This window comes from Gossypium arboreum, chromosome 3 (assembly GCF_025698485.1).
Source record: "Gossypium arboreum isolate Shixiya-1 chromosome 3, ASM2569848v2, whole genome shotgun sequence".
NCBI classification, from domain to species: domain Eukaryota; kingdom Viridiplantae; phylum Streptophyta; class Magnoliopsida; order Malvales; family Malvaceae; genus Gossypium; species Gossypium arboreum.
This window is the reverse complement of record NC_069072.1, coordinates 9,081,560-9,100,759: the sequence shown is the minus strand read 5'-3', so window position 1 is coordinate 9,100,759 and position 19,200 is coordinate 9,081,560. Positions and strand designations below refer to the sequence as shown.

At 32.4% G+C, this 19,200-nt stretch overlaps 1 protein-coding gene across 2 annotated transcripts; it reads left to right on the top strand.

Annotated features, from left to right (window-relative positions):
• The first annotated feature begins 1,114 nt into the window (after positions 1-1,114).
• Positions 1,115-8,323, top strand: LOC108486074 (uncharacterized). 2 transcript variants are annotated; one of them, XM_017789893.2, is made up of 4 exons: positions 1,115-2,291; positions 2,474-2,524; positions 2,651-2,723; positions 8,062-8,323. In XM_017789893.2, exons 1-4 carry the CDS (start codon positions 1,510-1,512, stop codon positions 8,218-8,220), a joined length of 1,065 nt encoding a protein of 354 aa, XP_017645382.1. In that variant the 5' UTR covers positions 1,115-1,509; the 3' UTR covers positions 8,221-8,323. The 2 variants fall into 2 exon arrangements, with proteins under 2 accessions (XP_017645382.1, XP_017645381.1); XM_017789892.2 differs by having other exon boundaries at positions 2,648-2,723.
• The last annotated feature ends 10,877 nt before the right edge of the window (positions 8,324-19,200 follow it).

Genomic DNA, 19,200 nt, shown 5'->3' with positions numbered 1-19,200 from the left:
ACTCTTAATTTTTTAAAAATAAATAAATTTAAAATTAACTTTTAAAATGAGTTAAATTATTATTTTTATTTGAAATACTGACATGACAACTCAGATGAAGTTCCACGTTTACTTCATGTTATTTTAAAAAATATTTTATATATTTTCAATATTTTTACAAATTTTAAATCATTTGTTAATGTGACATATAAGACAAATATAATCATATTAGCATAAAGTATATATAGACTATTATTATGATTATCACGTCAACATTGCTAAAAATTAATGTCTTTGCCATCATTTCAGTTCAAAAGTTAAAAGGCAAAATTTAATTAAAAATAAGCATCAAATTAAGAGAAGATATTAACATTAGGGACTAAAATTATGATAATGTGATGAAAAAAGATTCAAAAATATAAAATTTATATATGCAAAATAAAAAAAGTAGAAAACTATATTTTGAAGTATACTGTTTGGGGCAGAGTATAATATAAAAAATTTTGGCCTCTTAATAACATAGTTTATAAATGTTTACAAATTATTATAATAAATTGACAGGTAATGTGATTATGCCATGCCACTCACTTGTCTTATTTCCAGGCCATGAGAAGGCAACAAGGCAAGTTTTTAAATTTGGCCTTTTCCTCACAATTTTATATTATTCCTTTTTGGAAGTAAAGAAAGATGGTCATTCTTCAGCCAAAAACATCCATCACATGAAACAAATTAAAACTTTCAAGACTCTCAAAATAAATAAATATTATACTTTTATGAATGTTTTATTTAAACAAGTAACATTATATATTTCTCTTTCAGGGGAAATTTAATGTTTTTATTTTTTATATCCTATGGCTGTTGCAAAGTGTGACCAAAATTAATTAGTTTATATGAGAATGAAATGGGGTTTTCACTTCTGATTTTTAACATTCCAATTGTAGTAGGGATGACCTTTTATTAAGGCTCAGAAGGGCCTTTTTGTGATATTCTAAAAAGAAGGAGCCTTTTACAGTCATTTTTCTCCTTGGAACATGCCCTAAAGTTTAAAGGTGTTTGCTTGGGGGACCCTTTTTGATATTTTTTACAAAATAGGTGGAGCATATATTTCTTCTTAATAAAGTCAAAAAACGATTCCTCCCTAAGACATACAAATGGATATTATTGTTGATTAATCTAACTGACTGACTGACCACCATCTCTCTAACTATTTCATTTCCACAAGCTTCCAAACAAAGAGAATTAATGGAAAGTCAGATTTACACCCTTTATTCTCCTACATTAAAAACTCAATAACCACATCACTTCCTCTCTGGTTAATGGGTGTCTCTATCTTTCTTGATTTCTCTTCTCCAAAACATGCCTATGGCAATCCAATTTAAACACCAGAGTATTGAAAACACCATTTTCATCCATGGCTTATGTTGATATCAAGGCCAAGCTTGGAATTGGTTATAGACAGCAGCAACAGCACCTTCTTCCTTCTCTTTGTTATAGTAGAAATTGGGTGTTGGTGTTTTTGGGTTACCGGATATGACCATGGTTCCTGCTGAAAACCTTCCTAAACAGCATCATCTTCCTCACGGTGGCGGCGGCGGCTTTTATGGTTATTGTGGTAGCAGTTACACAGAGAGTTTTGGGCTTATGAGCCGTGTTTACGGGTATGATTTTCACGCTGAAGCTTATGTAGGATCTGATCTAGCTGCTAATCGCATGGCTGAAGATGAATCAACAACTAATAGTCTTAATGAAGCGGGCTCCAACTCAAAGGATAACAATCAAGAACTAGAGTTAGAGAGAGATGAAGGTTGGCTCCAACTCGGTTTAGGGGGTCAGCCAACACGATCTGATGCCAACAAGCATTACCAAGGCGATCCAACGGCAAGAAGAGGAGGGATGATTGAGCTTGATCTATTACCTGGTGGTATGTCGCAACAAGCAAGGCCATTATTAGCCCCTATCTTTCATATGCCTGACTTTCGAGCTCCGCCTCCGCCACCTTCACCGCTCATGCATAGTTTTAGCTCATCTTTATTCTTTCAACACCAACAAGGGAGCAGCTCCACGTTCCCTCATCATGGGGAGCTTAGCTCCTCATTTAGGCCGATAGCACAAAATATAGCAGCAGCTCATTCCGCCTCCTCCTCCTCCTCCTCATCTTCTTCTTTGGTGCCATTGGGGTCCTATTTTGCCAGACCATTTCAGGTGCAGTCCGAAATGGATGTTGCAGGGCCGAGCTCGGATGTTAGAATCATTGATCCTCCTAGAAGACCCCATTCTGGCATTTGGTTTGTGCTTCAAGCATCGCAAAATCAGTAAGTTGCACAAAACAGCATACCAAAAAAAGAAAAAGAGAGAGAGGAAGAGAATATTTGCCTCAATTTTTGTTTGAAAATTCTCCTCTTCTTAATCATATCACTTTGGGGTATTTGAAAAATGAAAGATTTCAATTTCTGATGAAATTCACCTTTTTTTTATGTTCTAAAAATATGGTCAGAGCAAAGGAACCGTTTCTGCCTCAGATTCCGAAGAGCTACCTAAGAATCAAGTAACAAAGCTTATCCCTTTGTTATATTCCAATTAATCACTTTCTATGTACTTGTAATTTTCTCCAGGCTTTCACAATAACTCCTTATATATAACAAGTGTACTGATTTTGGTTGGAATCTAGCAGGGACGGAAAGATGACAGTTCGATTATTAATGAAGTATCTGGTTAACAAGCTGAGACTGGATAGCGAATCAGAGGTATTTATTTATATATAAAACATAAATGCAAATTCCTTTGTTTGAATTAAATGCTACCCCATGCTTTAGATTACCAAAACACAGAAAGCATAAAACTCAAAAGATCCAAAAAGAAAAAATCAACCCTTCTTTTTAACCTCCAAATTTATTACTACATAGGGGACTTGGTTGGTGCTAAAGACGTGACAGAAACAGCAGAACTAAATGCATGTTTTTTCTATTCTCTCTTCTCTTTTTCTTGTATGATATCATCGTGCATTTAGGTGGGAAGTGCAGTTTAAGGATAACCTTTTACTTATCTAACATCATTAGGGCATTAACATGTAGTCTATGGTTGTAAAGATTGCCAAAAGGATTTTCATATCAAGGTAACCAGTCCTGTAAAATGGTTATGAGCTTCTTGTTCTAGTTATGGGTGTTGTTAGTGACAGTACAAGTTTGGACATATAAAACAATATTGAAAACTACTAACCCACCTCCTTTTCTCAACCCAAAAATAACTCTACTCTTTCTATAATGGGGTTCACTATTTCATATGCCATAAATTCATATGAAAATTACCAATGATCTAACCTATATTTCATTAATTTAAGATTTACTACTAAGGATAGTTAAGGGATTAGTGAAATAAGTGCAACAAGCACTTTTAAAAGACATTATTAAAATTTCTAAGTAGTATGTTTTTCAAAGAGTGAGTTTATATATAGGTGTAAAATTAATTGTACTTGGAAATAAATTAATTTCAATATATATGAAAGAAAATTGCTCACTTATTCCACAGAAAAGAGAAACGCATTTCAAATATAGAGAAGAATGGGAAATATTTTATTTTAGATATCTGAATGAGTTGAGTTTATTGATTAGCTAGGGTCAATATGCATACTCCTATTCCCATAACACATAAACATATTTAATTAAGTATCAAAATAAGTATGGGATATTTATTAGTATAGACACATTTGTTTTTATTCTTTAATTAATTTGCACAAAACACTTGCATGTTAATTTATTAAAAAAAAAAAACAATGCATGGATTATTTTATATATTAAAATGTGTTTATACACAAGTTTGTATTTTTCTTTGTTCATACATAAGCAATTTTATAATTCATAATATATATAAAAATATCCAATATAATATGTTATACGAAGATTAAACTTTATTCATTATAATCATGATGATTTTTTTTTTTGAAAAGAACGGGAGAAAATTAAAAGATAAATAGATATGTACTAGAAGAAACTCCATACAATTCATTAAAACCAACTATTACTAATTTTTACTAAAAGCCATTAAATTTTACAAATCATGATGAATAAAATCTAAATAATTAAAATAAATACTTTAATTTCCCTAATACCTTGGCTTTAGTTTTTAGACAAGTGTAATTTCTATACTGAAATAAATAAACACTCAACAGCTAAAATACCCAAATATAATTAGGTAAGAAATATGTATGGGATATGGACATAGTTGTTTATTATTGTCTGATTCACAAAAAACATGCATGTTAATTAAATACCAAAACAATAATAATTGAAAGTAAACTCCTCCGTGAAACACCCTACTCATCATGTTTTGAAATCTCAACACAAATTATAATCTAACAAAAAGAAGAAAATTGATTACTTTTTCTTTCCATTTCTTGAGGTGGGAGCGTATATACCCGGTATGATGAAAATTCAAGTTATTTTGTGTCATAATCAGGGAAAAATGAGGTCTATACCTCAATAATTTGTGCACGAGGGCGAGGTGCACTACATAACTCAATAATTGTGTATCTCCATTTCTTAACTCTATTCACTCTATTTTTTCCTCCCATCCCTTTTATAATCAATTTAATGCAATTATTTCTTCTCCAATAATGACATTAAAGGAGAGTTTCTTCCATGCTACTCTAGCTTTATAATTTGTACAACCTAAGAGATCCAAATCTTTAGTCTCCAAAATTTCATTCACTTTTTTTTTGGGGGGGGTCCAAATAAGCATTTAAAATTTAAGGTTTAAAGTTTGTTTCTTTTCTAGGGTATAAAAAACAATATAATTGATTTTGGAACATTAGTACCACATGTTCTTCATATGGTAGTAATGCACCAAGGCATGTAGATATGTGCCCAAGTCATACATAAAAGCCAAAATGAAGCTTTTGTTTGCCTTAGCTTAAGAAACATTTTGTTTTCTTTTTCCCTTTCGGGTACGTCAAGCTAAGACAACCTTTTATTTCAAGTTATTAGATTAAAAGTTGGTGTAGTTACATTAAATTGGCCTTCGTTCTATTGTCCTTTGCGGCACTCCAAGTATCATTAATTTGTCTGTCTGCGTCCCACATAAAAATATCTAAACCATGTTAGCTTGCTAGATATGTATAAAAGGACATCCTCGACATTCTGTTTTGCTGTACTAGTTTCAATTATAAAATATTGATTGAGGCATTTATAGGTCAACCCTTATGCCACGAATGCATATATTTCTTTCCTTTCACTTCACGCTATGAAGTAATCAATATCTCGTTTTTATACAATACAAATCATAATCCAAAGTGTTACAGCTATTGCTAGATTGTAGTCTTGGCCTGAATAATATACACCTAATCTCAAAATGTTCATATATTATATATGGTTTATGTATGTGTGTCATGTTCATACATCCTCTTGTTTTTAATTATAATAACAACTTTTGTTGTAGTTGTTGAGGTCAACAGATGCCATTGATATGGAAAATCCTTGGTAACCGCCAGGTGTTTTGTCATAAAAATATTGTTGCCTTAACTAAGGGTTTGTTTTAGGGATAAGAAATTTTTCCTGTGTTCACATGGCATGCAACCAAATATCCAATGATTAGTGTTATAAGTGATTTAGAGCGTAGATGTAGGGTTTCTTTTCTTTCTCTATATTCCTCCTTAAAACACTATCATAGCTCTTCAATTAATGATTTTTGTGCATAGTACTAGTACCTAGGCACAAGATTAATTACCCTTTTACACCTCATAATCATTACCCATAATCTACACAAACATGGCCCCATTTCTTCCTTTTTCACACCTCAATGCAAGGAATACCTCTAAGGATACATATAGCCTCTTGGACTGGTGGGAAAAAAGTTTGTTTAACCAAGGTGGGAAAGGTTTTTTTGATCTTCTTTATTTTTGTAATTTTTAAGCGCAATGCATTGACTTTAACAAGTATTAGTCTTATAAACTAATGATTTTTTCTTGAAAAGAATAAAGATTTCAATAAATTTTTAAAAAAATTAATAAAATACTAAATAAGAAAAAATAAAAAGAATGGTTTTAGGGTTTTTTTTTAAAAATATTAAATTACTCATAATTCTACCGATATGTATTTCTTTGATGTTTAATTAAACAATTACATCAATTCAATAAAAAATTTGTATGAGAACACCTTCATGTTTGGGTTTATTTTCTATCACTCATGAACACATATCCCTCGGAGAGAATAAAAAAGATAAAAAGTAAAACGTGTAGTAAAATTATAAGGTAGGGGCATGGAAATCACACGTGGACCCTGTCATTCTCCCATCTGCATGCGTTTTCGCCTCCTTCGTCACGCTTTCGCCTCTTTAATCTCAGCTTTCATAAACAGCTCATGGTAGGCCCTCCTTCTCTCTCATGGAGTGTGCTTAAAAAGGGACCATCATAAATTTTAAAAGAAAAAATAATCTTTAAGTGCACCACTTGGACGGAATTTTAAACACCCCATCATCACTCCACAACCAACCACACAATTTCTTTTTCTTTTTTAAAAATAAATCCCCACATATTTTACGTCGGGAGAAAGCAATGCATGAGGGATAATTCCACAACACAATCATTCCTAGTTGTTGAGAAAGAACCTCCCCCAACATAAAAGCATGGAAAGACAAATAAGAGCCTCCCCATGAAAATGACTTGTTTTTTTTATTGTTGGTGAACCCAATGCATGCAGCATGAATTATTAAATAATCTTAGGAGTATCCTTATTTTGATTCAATAACAACTTACTAATTCTACTTTATAAATTTTCAGAATTAACAAAAAAATATCTACACGCAATTAGCATGGAATATTGACTTTTTATTCAAGACATTAGGGTTTTGAATTAGGAAGAAAGAAAGGAACGTAGAGATGTTAAATGTGACACATGTAGGTACTAGAATGGGTAGAGACCTTTTTTTTTTTTTCTTTTGATTAATTTTAAGAATAATGTAAAATATATTAGTATTGTTTTAGGTTATAAAATGGATATTTTTATTTTTCATTAGAAATAGATTATTTAAAAATATGGACTGATTTTAATTAAATAAGTAAAAATATTTTTAGTTGATATTTTAATCAAATATTTTAATAAAGAAGCTGAGTGAAGTGAAGGTGGGAAGGGTAATGATTATTTCGGGCAGTTTAATAAACGGGCAGGATTTAGAGGGTGGAATTCCATGCCTGACCTAAGTTATAGTTAGTAGTAATTTTCAAATTCTGGTAGATGGAGGAATTTTATGGGTAAAGTAAAAGTTTGAAGATGCATAAGATGGATAGGAGGTAATGCAGTGACAAAGCATGACTTCACCACTACATGTAAAACACTAATGCAAACAAAACAAATATGTATTAAACTAGTTTCTTTTGAACCCATTATCTCAATCACAATATGTGGTACTCATAACCCAAAACTTATATATTTATTTTAAATTAAATTTTAAAAAGAAAGGTATTTTTGGGGTATTTTTTAAAGGTAGCTTTATAGAAAAAGTTTATATGTTGGCGCACCTCTCCAAATAATTCGTAATTTTTATTGTGAATATAAATAAAATATTTATTTTTAAATTTAGTGATAATTTTTGAAGAGAGTGCTTAAACAATATTTTTTTTAACATAACTACTTTTGTTTTAAAGAGCGTAAAAAGAAGAAGAAAACACTGCATAGAAGAATGAAAAGAAATGGTGGAGTGGTTCTTTGTTTTTTATAAATTTATTTTGTTTATATTTTTCCATTTGAATTAATGTTTGATTAATAGTACAGAAATTTTTTAAAAACAATGTCTTCAAATTTTAGCATCCAAGAAAAAGAACAATTGCATGTTCACATCTTTTCGTTGCTTTCCAGTCTCTTTGTCAACAGAAAACCAAGTTTAATTTACTTCAGAGAGTAGCTTTCCTAAGGGTTTGAAACAAAATAGGCTGAAACATTTGTACAAAAAGTATGGAAAATAAGACCATTGAATATGAAACCCTTTCTTTCGTTTTCATGCCTATATATGTATTGACAATAGCTTTCATGGTTTTGTTACCACTTTATATATAGAATGACTAACAAAGAACGTAATGTACGATGATAAAAGCAGATAGAGATAAGATGTAGAGGGCAACAGCTTCAACCTTCGTTGACGTTGCAGCAGGTAAGAGATCAAATATGGAGTTCAAGAGACGCAGTCACTCTGCTTCCACATACCTCAACCGCTGATCATCTCATGGTTTTGCACTATGGCAGGACCCCTATTTGAAAACTTCAATCACATCTTTTTTTTTTTTTACTCTTACTTTTATGTGCTGTATTATTCTTATTTAAGTTGTGGAAATCCAACGCCCCTTCATTTATTATTATTATTTTTTTTAGTTTTGTTTCTTTGATCTCTAATTGATGGAGAAACCAAAATAGTTTGCCCTGAAATGGTGTTTTTGTTTTTTTAAAGGGCGAATAACGTAAGCAAATTGTATTTGTGAGCTATGCTGGCTTCGTATTTAATTATTAAAATTTCTGTCAACTTGTACAAACTTCATTTTAAACTTTATATCTTCAACTCCAATGAGGATTAGGTAAACATAATGAAATTTATAATATATGTTGTATTCATACATCGTATTATGAAAAGGGTTATTTATATTTCTTTTAATTTTTTATAATACATTTAAGCCTTGAGGATATCCGATAAAATTGTAACAGATAATTTTAAAGAAAAAGAAACTTATTAAATTTCTTAAAATTATCACTTTTCAAATTAAAACCATTATCTTAAAACTAAAATTTTTTTAACTGTCTTTTAAACTATTAAAACTTCCTATAGGGTAATCTAATTGTTGGTCTTAGTGTTTGAGTTTGCAATGAACACCAAAAAAAAGAATAGGTGTACTTATTTCATTTGCTCTAATAATCCTATGGGAGGAGTTAAATGAATCAGCCAAGAATCCAACTAACAATCATTTTAACGAATTCTTGACTAACACACTAATTGAAAAATTAAAGGATTATGATGAGTTAACTGAGTTAACTAACTTTAACTGCTAACTAACTAACTACTACCAAAAACTACTGAACTTAAAAGTGCAGCACCATACTCCAGTCAATTGGAACCTTTGTTGAAACTAAGAGTGAGTTTGGATAGACGGTGCGTTTACCTGCGGTTAGTGTAAAAACAGCGGTGGCGGTGAGATTAGATACTGTAGCGATATTGTAGCGTGAGATAAAAAGTAAGTTAAACGCACCGTACCGCCGCCCCAAACCCACCCTAAGTGTTCACATCTCCATACCTTGGTATTCACCTATTTGCTGGTATTCCTGGCAGCTTTGATTTTGAACCTCCTGTTGTTGTTGCTCATATTTGCTAACAACACCAAGACTAAACCTAAACTTATTGAAAAACGCTGATGGCAGAGGCTTGGTAAAAACATTTCCAACCTGGTCCTGTGCTGGAACATGACCAACCATCATTTGGTCTACTGTTTTCTATTGAACAAAAAATAGGTCTAATTCAGGATATTTGAATTCAAAATGCAGGACATGATTGGTTGATATTGCTAGTGCTTCTGAATGATCACACCAGATAACATCTTGACCACCAACACTAATTTGTAATTCACCCAACAAGGACTCGAGCCAGATAATTTCAGTTGTAGCATGAGCTAAGCCCTATACTCAGCTTCTGTAGTGGAACGAGAGACTACTTGTTGCTTCTTTGAACCCCATAACATCTTACCTTCTAGAAAGACAAAAAAAAAAAAAAACAATTGTAGACCTCCTATCATCCAAATCAGTTCCCTATTGGCATCAGACTAACCTATTGGAGACAACCGAGAGGCAACCTTGAAGGTGACACTATAATCGAGAGTTCCTTGTAGATACCTTAGAATTCTTTTAACTACCTTAAAATGCTGTTTAAGTAGCTTGTACATAAACTAACACACTTTTTTGACAACAAAAGCAATTTCTGGTCAAGTAATAATAATATATTGTAAAGCACCAACAATGCTCCAGTACTCAGAATCATTCTTAACTAGACTACCATAATGACCTGACAAGGTGCAATAAGTGACCATGAGAGTAGGAGAGGCATTTGAGTGATCCATATTACATCTCTTTCAATTAGTGAAAATTTTAAATCCAATGACTTGACAAAAGCATCCATATAAGCTGATTGATTCCTTGTGACAATGATGTCATCAACATAGACTAAAACATAAAGCACCAAACTGCTAGAAATTTTGATGAATAAAGAAGTATTAGCTTTGGATAAGACACAACCAATAGCAACCAAATACTCTTTAAGCTTGTGAAACCAAGCTCAAGGTGCCTGGTTGAGGCCATAAAAGACCTTCTTGAGCTTACAAACGAGTGTTGATCACCTACAGGTGTCTCAAAATTAGATGGTTGGCTCATATAAATCTCTTCATTAAGATCACTATTGAAAAAGGCATTGTTGATATCAACCTGCCTTAGCTTCCAGTTATAGGTTACTCCTAGAGTGAGAATGGCTCTTATGGTAGTTGGTTTGACCAAATGACTAAAAGTTTCCTAAAAATCAATCCCAGCCTCTTGAAGATACCCTTTTAGTACCAATCTTCCTTTATATCTAGCTATAGTCCTATTAGCATTCTTTTTGAGCTTACAAATCCACTTGCAGCCTACTGCTCTTTTGTTAGGAGGAAAAGGAATCAATTTTCATATGTTGTTATTTAGTAGGGCATCATACTTTTATTGAGCAGCCTTGGTCCATTCAAGATTGGTGAAGGCTTCTTTGATAGTTAGGGGCTTTTGAATAGATAGTTCAGCTGAAAAACCCTTTCGTTTGAAGAAAATGGAAAACAATTCTCATAAAAAATAACACGTCTTGAAATAAAGATCATGTCTGACTCATCAAGGCATTTGTAACCTTTATGAAGGGCATTATGGCCAAGAAAGGTGTAGGCCTTGGATTGAAACTATGATTTGTACATGTTGTAGGACCTTAGATAGGGATAGCAACATAAAAAAAAGCCCTGAAATGCAAGTAGTCTAGTTTGGTTTGATATAGCAACTCATGGGGAGACTTGCAAGACAGGTGTGGGAAACTTGTTGATCAAATACACAACACTAAGCAAGGTATTATGTCCACAAGTGCATGGGGAGAGAAGCTTGAGCAAGTAATATGAAACTAATTTCAACAATGTGCCTATGCTTTCTCTCAACAATACCATTCAGTTCTGAAGTGTGAGGTTAAGTTAGCCTGTATTGAATACCAGATTGACTAAGCACTTGCGAAAAACACCTGAACTCACCACCCTAATTACTTTAAACATTTTGATTTTGGAATTAAACAAAACTTGAATAAATTTTTGAAACTGAATAAACTTTTCAACAACTTCTGATTTATTTCTTAAGTATATCCATGTGTACCTACTATATGCATCAAGAAAGTAAACATAGTACGAGCAACCCTCTGAAGTCAAATGAGTAAAACCCTATAAGTCTAATACAATCAACTCAAAAGGAAATGAGTAAATAGTTTTAGATGCAGAAAAACGAAGATTGTGAGACTTTCCAAGCTAACAAGCAAAGCAAACAATAAGAGGCTTAGATGCTTGTAAAATAATGTTACAACTAGAGAGTACATTGGGTCTGGTGCCCTAAGCGTAGTATTGTTGTCTAAGTGCACTTGTAATTTTTTGAACAGATTGGTTAATAAAATTATTCATAAATTACATTAATACTTTGTATATTATCCTCGCATTATTTTTGCATACAAAGCAAAATGAAGTAAATGTTGCTCATTGGTTCTCTAATGTTTACCTATATATTAAACATTATTACATAGTCGAATCATAATATAGAAAGACAATTTATATTAGTAGCCACACCTAAACATGCCCTTAGTCTAATCGATAATAAGCAAATTGATTGAAAAACTAATATGTCATATATTAAATCCAATTGGGGAGATGTTTTGTTTTGGGCATCGGAATGGAAGACTCTTAGAAGATAGAGACATAGATGTAACTGACTAGACTATAGTACATCAGACTAGGCCCAAGAAGAATAGATCTTGAATCCATTTATAGATTTATTCACTTGTGACATTAATAGTGTGGCTTACCTAAATTCTGAGTAGATGACGGATTATGTATGCGTGACTTGTACACTTTAATGTAAATAAAAGCCTGAGTTCGAATAAATAAAGAACCGAAAGTTGGTGCATTGGGTGTACGACTTCTGCAATTTGTAGTGTTATTTCATAGCCCTAGACATGGGTAAATGATATCTTCTTATCGGCATTACATGTTAATGGAAAATCAACGTGGTCATAGGTCGTTCGTCTTTGTGATGGATGACTTAATCACCATTTGATAGTGATTGACTTTTCATTAAGAAAGATGTAATGGTTACCATGAGATAAAATAGGATCATATTAGGAGAAAAAATATTATCTCAAAGAAATTAATGATATCCTATGAGGGTAACACATTTATGACAAGGTCATTAGACAAGCACTAATCGGGTTGCTTTCATAATGGTTTGTCGTTGGGGAAAGCCTAGTCACGATACTATAATGAGTTTATAATTAATAAGTGAAAAGCTGAAACTTAATTATAAATCATTTGAGCTTCAGTTGCATATGTCCAATTAGTCCCTCCGCTAGCTTATTGAAACCAGAAATGAGTTATATGTTGAATCAAATAAACATAAATGAATAGAAATGACTTGCATGTTGAATTAAATATATTTTCTGAAATAACGATTCTGTCGATTTCTGTTTGAGAAGAAAATTTTTGTTTTCTCCTCAAAAGAAAAGAAAATTATTTCTAGTTTCTGTGTTTGATTTGATTTGATTGAGCCCACACTTGAGGCAATTTGTGGTACGAGAATAGTAGAGAAGATCGTTTGGTTTAAAGTCAAGAACGATAAGGATCCGTCTATCCGAAAACACAGGTACGATTTTAGTCTGGGGTTTATTGTTATAAATATCATAAACCGATCGATTTTCAAAATTTTTATTTTTCGCTTGGAAGAGAATCATTTTTAAACCGGATTTTTTTCAATAAAGTACTTGATGAAGTGCTTTACTACAAGGATGTCCTAAACATTTATGCCACAAATCAACAATTGAACTAGATGCTAATTAAGTATGATTTAGTGAACTAGTAGAGTTTGAGACTCTACTAGAAGAGGTTGCAACAGTTCTTTGTTGTAGTGAAGAATTGAACCTATATAACCCCTTTTGAATGTGGCCTACTAGCAAAACAACCCCTGTTTGTAAGTCCTTCACAAAACAATGAAAAAGGTAAAATTCACAAATCACTTGGTTATCTTAGACAAATTGAGCAATAAGTAATAATTTTTTTGCAAGCATAATGAACATGAAGAACATTCTTGAGATGCAAGAGCTTATTACCAGAAATAATAGATGAAGAACCTACATGTGCAACTAGTACACAACTACCATTTCCCATAACCAACTGACCAGTACCTATATATTTAGCAACTTCATTGAGAGTGGAAAGATCATTGGTGACATAACTAGTGTAACAGCCTGATGTTGGGCCTACTCGGAACAGTATTTCGGGACCACAAATCTGACAAGGAAAAAAAATTATTTTTATTATATTTTATGGTCTACGGTTTCACGGAATGATTTCGTGGAAATTTCATTCGAAAATTTTGACGTTTAGGCATTCAATTTAGTCAAAAAGACTAAATTGTAAAAAGTACAAAAGTTGATTTCTACATGATAGAGGTGTCCAATTGTTATGAAATTTTAAATTGGAGGTCCCTTAAATGTGTAACATCTCGATTTTGGGCCTAGTTGGAACAGTGGTTTCGAGATCACAAATCCGATGAGAAAAATTTTATTTTTATTATATTTTTATGGTTTAAAATTTCACGGAATGATTTTATGAAAATTTCATTCAAAAATTTTGACGTTTGGGCACTCAATTTAGTCAAAAGGACTAAATCGTAAAAAGTACAAAAGTTGAGTTCTACATGCTAGAGGTGTCCAATTGTTATGAAATTTTAAATTGGAGGTCCTTATACGGTAATTAGACTATTAGTTAAGTTGTTGGACAAAAATAGACATGGTTAGACATGTTTTTAAAGTTTTTCATTAAGGGCATTTTGGTCATTTAGTTATTAAAATGAATTAAAAACAAAATTAAAAGCCAAATTTTATCCATCTTCAACCTCTTGGCCGAAAATTTCATGGAGAAACCATGGCTAGGGTTTTTCAAGCTTCCAAGCTCGATTGTAAGTCTGTTCTAGCCCCGTTTTTAATGATTTTTACATTTTTGCAATCTTAGTAACAAGATCTATCTATTTCTGCCATTAATTTGAGCTAGGGTTCATGTTTAAAAATTGACCCATGTGTGACATGCATTCATTTTGATGTCTAATGGTAGAAAATGAGTGTTGGGTGTTAAATAAACGACTTTTACTAAGCAGTTTTCAATGAAAATGTCCGAAAGGACCATTTTGTAAAAGTTGTAAAAATGGTATAAAAGGGTATTTTGATGAGAATTGTAGTTTTATATAGTTATGAAAATGGTTCGGCTAGGCCTATAGAGTGAGACAAGTGAATAAAAATCACTTTACGAGCCTAGAGGAAAAAGTATAATTTTGACAAAGTTTATGGGAAAAAATATAATTTTACCAAAATTTGATTTTTGGGTCAATTTGAATAATGTGAGTCCTAAATAGGCTATATTTGAAATGATAGATCAAGGAAATCGAGATTCAGGCTTAAATCGAGAAAATAAAAGGTTAAGGACTAAATCAATAAATTTGCCGTTTTCGTATTTGAGGTAAGTTCGTATGATCTAATAAGCATGTTATTTATGTTATTATCATTATACATGAAATATATCTTGCTATGATTGTGTTAAAATTGATGTTAATGGAAGATTGATGGAACATGACATTTTAAATGAAATGAGTAAGTTGTATGGAAACAATGTGCTATGTTATTTTTATTGCATGGTTTAATGTTTAATAAACATGAAAATGAGTTGGTTTGAATGTACATTACAAGGTAATCTATGCATATTAATATACTTGATGAAAAGTGAAAACCCAGATTGAATGAAAGGAATATTGGATGGATCCGTAAAAAGGAATTACTGGTAGAAAGGATCTAGACAGGATGGGTGATCCTATAGTGATCGTGCCTCCTGAAGAATATGTATGCTGAAATAAATTTAGCCCAGACAGGTAATCCGATTAGGATATGAATTTAGCCTGGACTAGTAACTCAGATTCAAACTCATAGGAGTATATGTCATTGTAAGGGATTTAGCCTGCACTGGTAATCTCGACATTGTTCTGTGAGTTTACATTACGGGGGATTTAGCCTAGATTGGTAATCCCGCCGTAAGATGCGAGGTTCGTGGGAGTGCGTACTTGAAATGATCACTTGTATGATTTGACGGTACATGGGATATCTATCAAAATTTCTGAGAAAATTCAACGGGATTAATATGATAAATGAATAAAAAGAGTTTTTGCCATGACAAACTTATTTATGTTATAAGATATTATTATGATGGATATGATTGTCACGTTTGGACAAGTGGTGGTGCTAAGAGATAGCACAGGTATGTACTCGAAATCCATGAACATGTGTTGTACATGGGAAGTGAAATGGACTTGTGGTATGAATGCAAATAAATGAGTGATACATATGAGAATAATTTTTATTGCAATCTTGTGATGATTATCATTTTGTTGCTTTAGAACTGTTTGGACAGCAACAATAGTCCAAATTTGAAAATCCACCAAAAATTTTGAAAGTTGAATTAAAGGCTGAATTAAATATGAAATGAAAGCTTATTGAGTCTAGTTTCACATAGAAGAAACGATATAAGCAAAAGAATTTAATATTATGAGATATACAAATTCTTGTGAGACAGAGTCAGAATGAGTTCGAAATCCCCTGTTCTGAATTGAGAAAATCACTAGAAATTGTACAAAAATAATCATGGGTTATAAATTATATGCTTAAAATCCTTAATGCGTATATTTTCAAGGGAAATATATGGGAATATTATCTGAGTCCCGTACTATGAGATAATTAATTTGTAGTAAAGAGAGGTCAGAACTGTCAGACAGTGAAACAAGGGTAACTTTAAAGAATAAACTGTACTTATTGGCTAGACCAAAAATTTTGAAAATTTTATGGTAAGAAGATATGTGAGTCTGGTTTCTGGGAAACTTAACGGTTTTCAATTTTAGATCCCGTAGCTCTGGATATAAATAATTTAGTGATCGTGACTCGAGAAAACAACTTATCTAGACTTTGAATAAATAGAGAGGAATAGAAAAATAGCATGTTAATACATTGCTTATTATTTTTCATGCGAGTTTACTAAGCGTAAAACTTACTCCCTCCTTTCCATTTCTTTTAGTGTTGTCAGGTTGGCTTGGGGTTGGAGATTGTCGAAGGCAGCATCACACTATCGAGCCAATACCTTTGGAGTATTGATGCATAAGTTAGAAATATCAAGTGAGTGGCATGTATAGGGACCTAGTTTTATAACATATTTTATTTCAATTTGGCCAACTGTATTGACCTATATTGAGCTAATGATTATGACTTGTAAATCTAGCTATTCATGTTATGCCTAATAATTGTGATGTGAATATGCTTGTTTGCCATGCATGGTTGGTAATATGTCATGTGTGTTGAATGCATGTTTTATGACCAATCGAGGTGGTCATGACCATGAATTAAATGTGTAATATGGAAATAAAATGATAATGCCTTGAACATGGACGTTTGATGGATAGTTTGGTAACCATGGTACAATGGTATAAAGTGAGAAATAGTAATAATGTTAAATTGAATATGGAATTGGTGTAGAATGTCTTAGTCAAGCATATTGTTTTATGCATGTAAAAGGGTGACAAAAAGGCTTGGAAAATAGCCTATGTGCTGGCCACACAGGCAGAGACACGGCAGTGTGTCTCAACCGTGTGGAAGACACGGCCTAGCACACGGGTGTGTGACTTGGCCGTGTGACCCTTATTTGTTTGCTGACGTCATAAACAGAGAGTTACACGGGCTGAGGACATGGGCATGTCCAAAGCCACACGGGTATGTGAGACCACAAGGCCTACGCACATGGGCGTGTGACTCTCCAAAACATGAAAAATATTTTAAGTTATGTAAAACTTTCGGAGGTTCTAGGTTTAGTCCCGAACCCTTTCTAAAGTATGTTTTGGGATTCGTAAACCCAAATAAGGGACTATGTGCATGTGATTGAATGTTTTAAAATATGAATAAAATTTTATGGCCCGGTTTGCATGATTGTTTGTGTTTAAGTCTGGTAATGCCTCGTACCCTGTCCCGGCGTAGGACACGGGTAAAGGCTGTTACAAAATGGTAAATAGACCATTGGTTAATTTTTTGGACAAAAATGGACATGAAATAGGTGAAATAGAATATTTTTAAGTTAGGGGCATTTTGGACATTTAGTAATTAAAATGAATTAAAAACAAAATTAAAAGCCAATTTTTGTCCATCTTCAACCCCTTGGCCGAATTTCATAAGAGGAAACCATGGCTAAGGTTTTTCAAGCTTCCAAGCTCAATTGTAAGTCCGTTCTAGCCCCGTTTTTAGTAATTTTACATTTTTGTGATCCTCGTAACTCGATTTAACTATTTCTCCATTATTTTGAGCTAGGGTTTGTGTTTAAAATTTAACCATGGATGACATACATGTGTTTTAATGTTTTATGGAAGAATATGAAAGTTTGGAGTGTGATAAACAACTTTTACTAAGTGATTTTTGATGAAATTTCATAAAAGGACCTATTTGTAAAAGTTGTAAAATATGTGTAGGAAATGTGAGTTAATAAAAAATGTGAGCTACTATAAGAGGGAATATGAATCGTCTAGGCTTGTGTATTGAGAAAAATGGATATATTTTGTTTTACGAGCCTAGGGGTAAATTTGTAAATATGTAAAACTTTAGGGGCAAAAATATAATTTTGACATAATATGATTTTTGGAATGATTTGAATAGTATAATAATTTAATAAGTCGAATGTGATATTATAGATCAAGAAAAATGAAGTTCGGACTTAGAACGAGGGAAAAACGAGTATTGGACGATTTGGTCCTTTTCGCCATTTTAGGTCGAGGTAAGTTTGTATGTTAATAAACGTTATTGATTTGTGTTAATTATGCAATATTATTATATATTTGATTAAATTGTGAAAATTAAAGTAAACGTTAGAATTGAGTAAAAACACAAGATTAGTCACGATCGTTGCTTAGTGAAATATGAATTGACGGTAAAAGACCATGGTTAGACCATGGCAAGGTGCTAAGTGAAATACGTGATTCGCATGTAAGACCATATCTATGATATGACATTGTGCTAAGTGAAATAAGACCATGACATCTAAGTGAAATAAGTCCATGACAATGTGCTAAATGAAATAAGTCCATAGCATTGTGCTAAGTGAGAAATTTCCTGGTTGAACCTTAGGAATAAAATAGCTTTGGACACACACAAGTGTGGTACTATGTGAAGGCCACTTTGTGAATATAATAGCTTTGGACACAAGTGTGGTTCTATGTGAAGGCCACTTTGTGAATATAATAGCTTTGGACACAAGTGTGGTACTATTTGAAGGCCACTTTGTGAATATAATAGCTTTGGACATAAGTGTGGTACTATGTGAAGGCCACTTTATGAATAAAATAGCTTTGGCTACAAGGGTGGTACTATGTGAAGGCCACCGCGTATCCGTTATTATTCCGATGTGTTCAATGGGAAATGACTAAGTGTAAACGAATATGACTATGTGATGATTAAATGTGAAAGAATTATGAACCAATAATATTATTTGATGTTGCATTGAAATAATGTGTTTTCATTGAGGTTTAAGTGTATCAATTAACATAGCCAAGATAAAAAAAAATGAAAGTATAAGTGATTTAAGCAATACAGGTACATACAAAATCTATATGAATGTTGAATGAAAGTTAATACAAAGAAAACGTGAGAAAGTAAAATTAGCAATAAAACAATTTTAGACAGTAGTAGTTGTGTGACTTTGAAAAATCATCAAAAATTGTGAAAATCAAATTAGAGGTTAAATAAGTATGAAATTAAATCTTATTGAGTCTATTTTCACATAAAATAAACGATGTAAGTAAAAGAATTTCATATTACGAGATATTTGAATTTTTGTGAGACAGGGTCAGAATGATTTCGAAATCCCCTATTTTGATT

Bases quoted from the DNA above. Each gene is read 5' to 3' on its own strand.
- LOC108486074 (XM_017789892.2), top strand. From the start codon at position 1,510: ATGACCATGGTTCCTGCTGAAAACCTTCCTAAACAGCATCATCTTCCT. The intron at 2,292-2,473 runs GTAAGTTGCACA...AAATATGGTCAG, and splicing joins CTTCAAGCATCGCAAAATCA to AGCAAAGGAACCGTTTCTGC. The intron at 2,525-2,647 runs GTAACAAAGCTT...GTTGGAATCTAG, and splicing joins AAGAGCTACCTAAGAATCAA to CAGGGACGGAAAGATGACAG.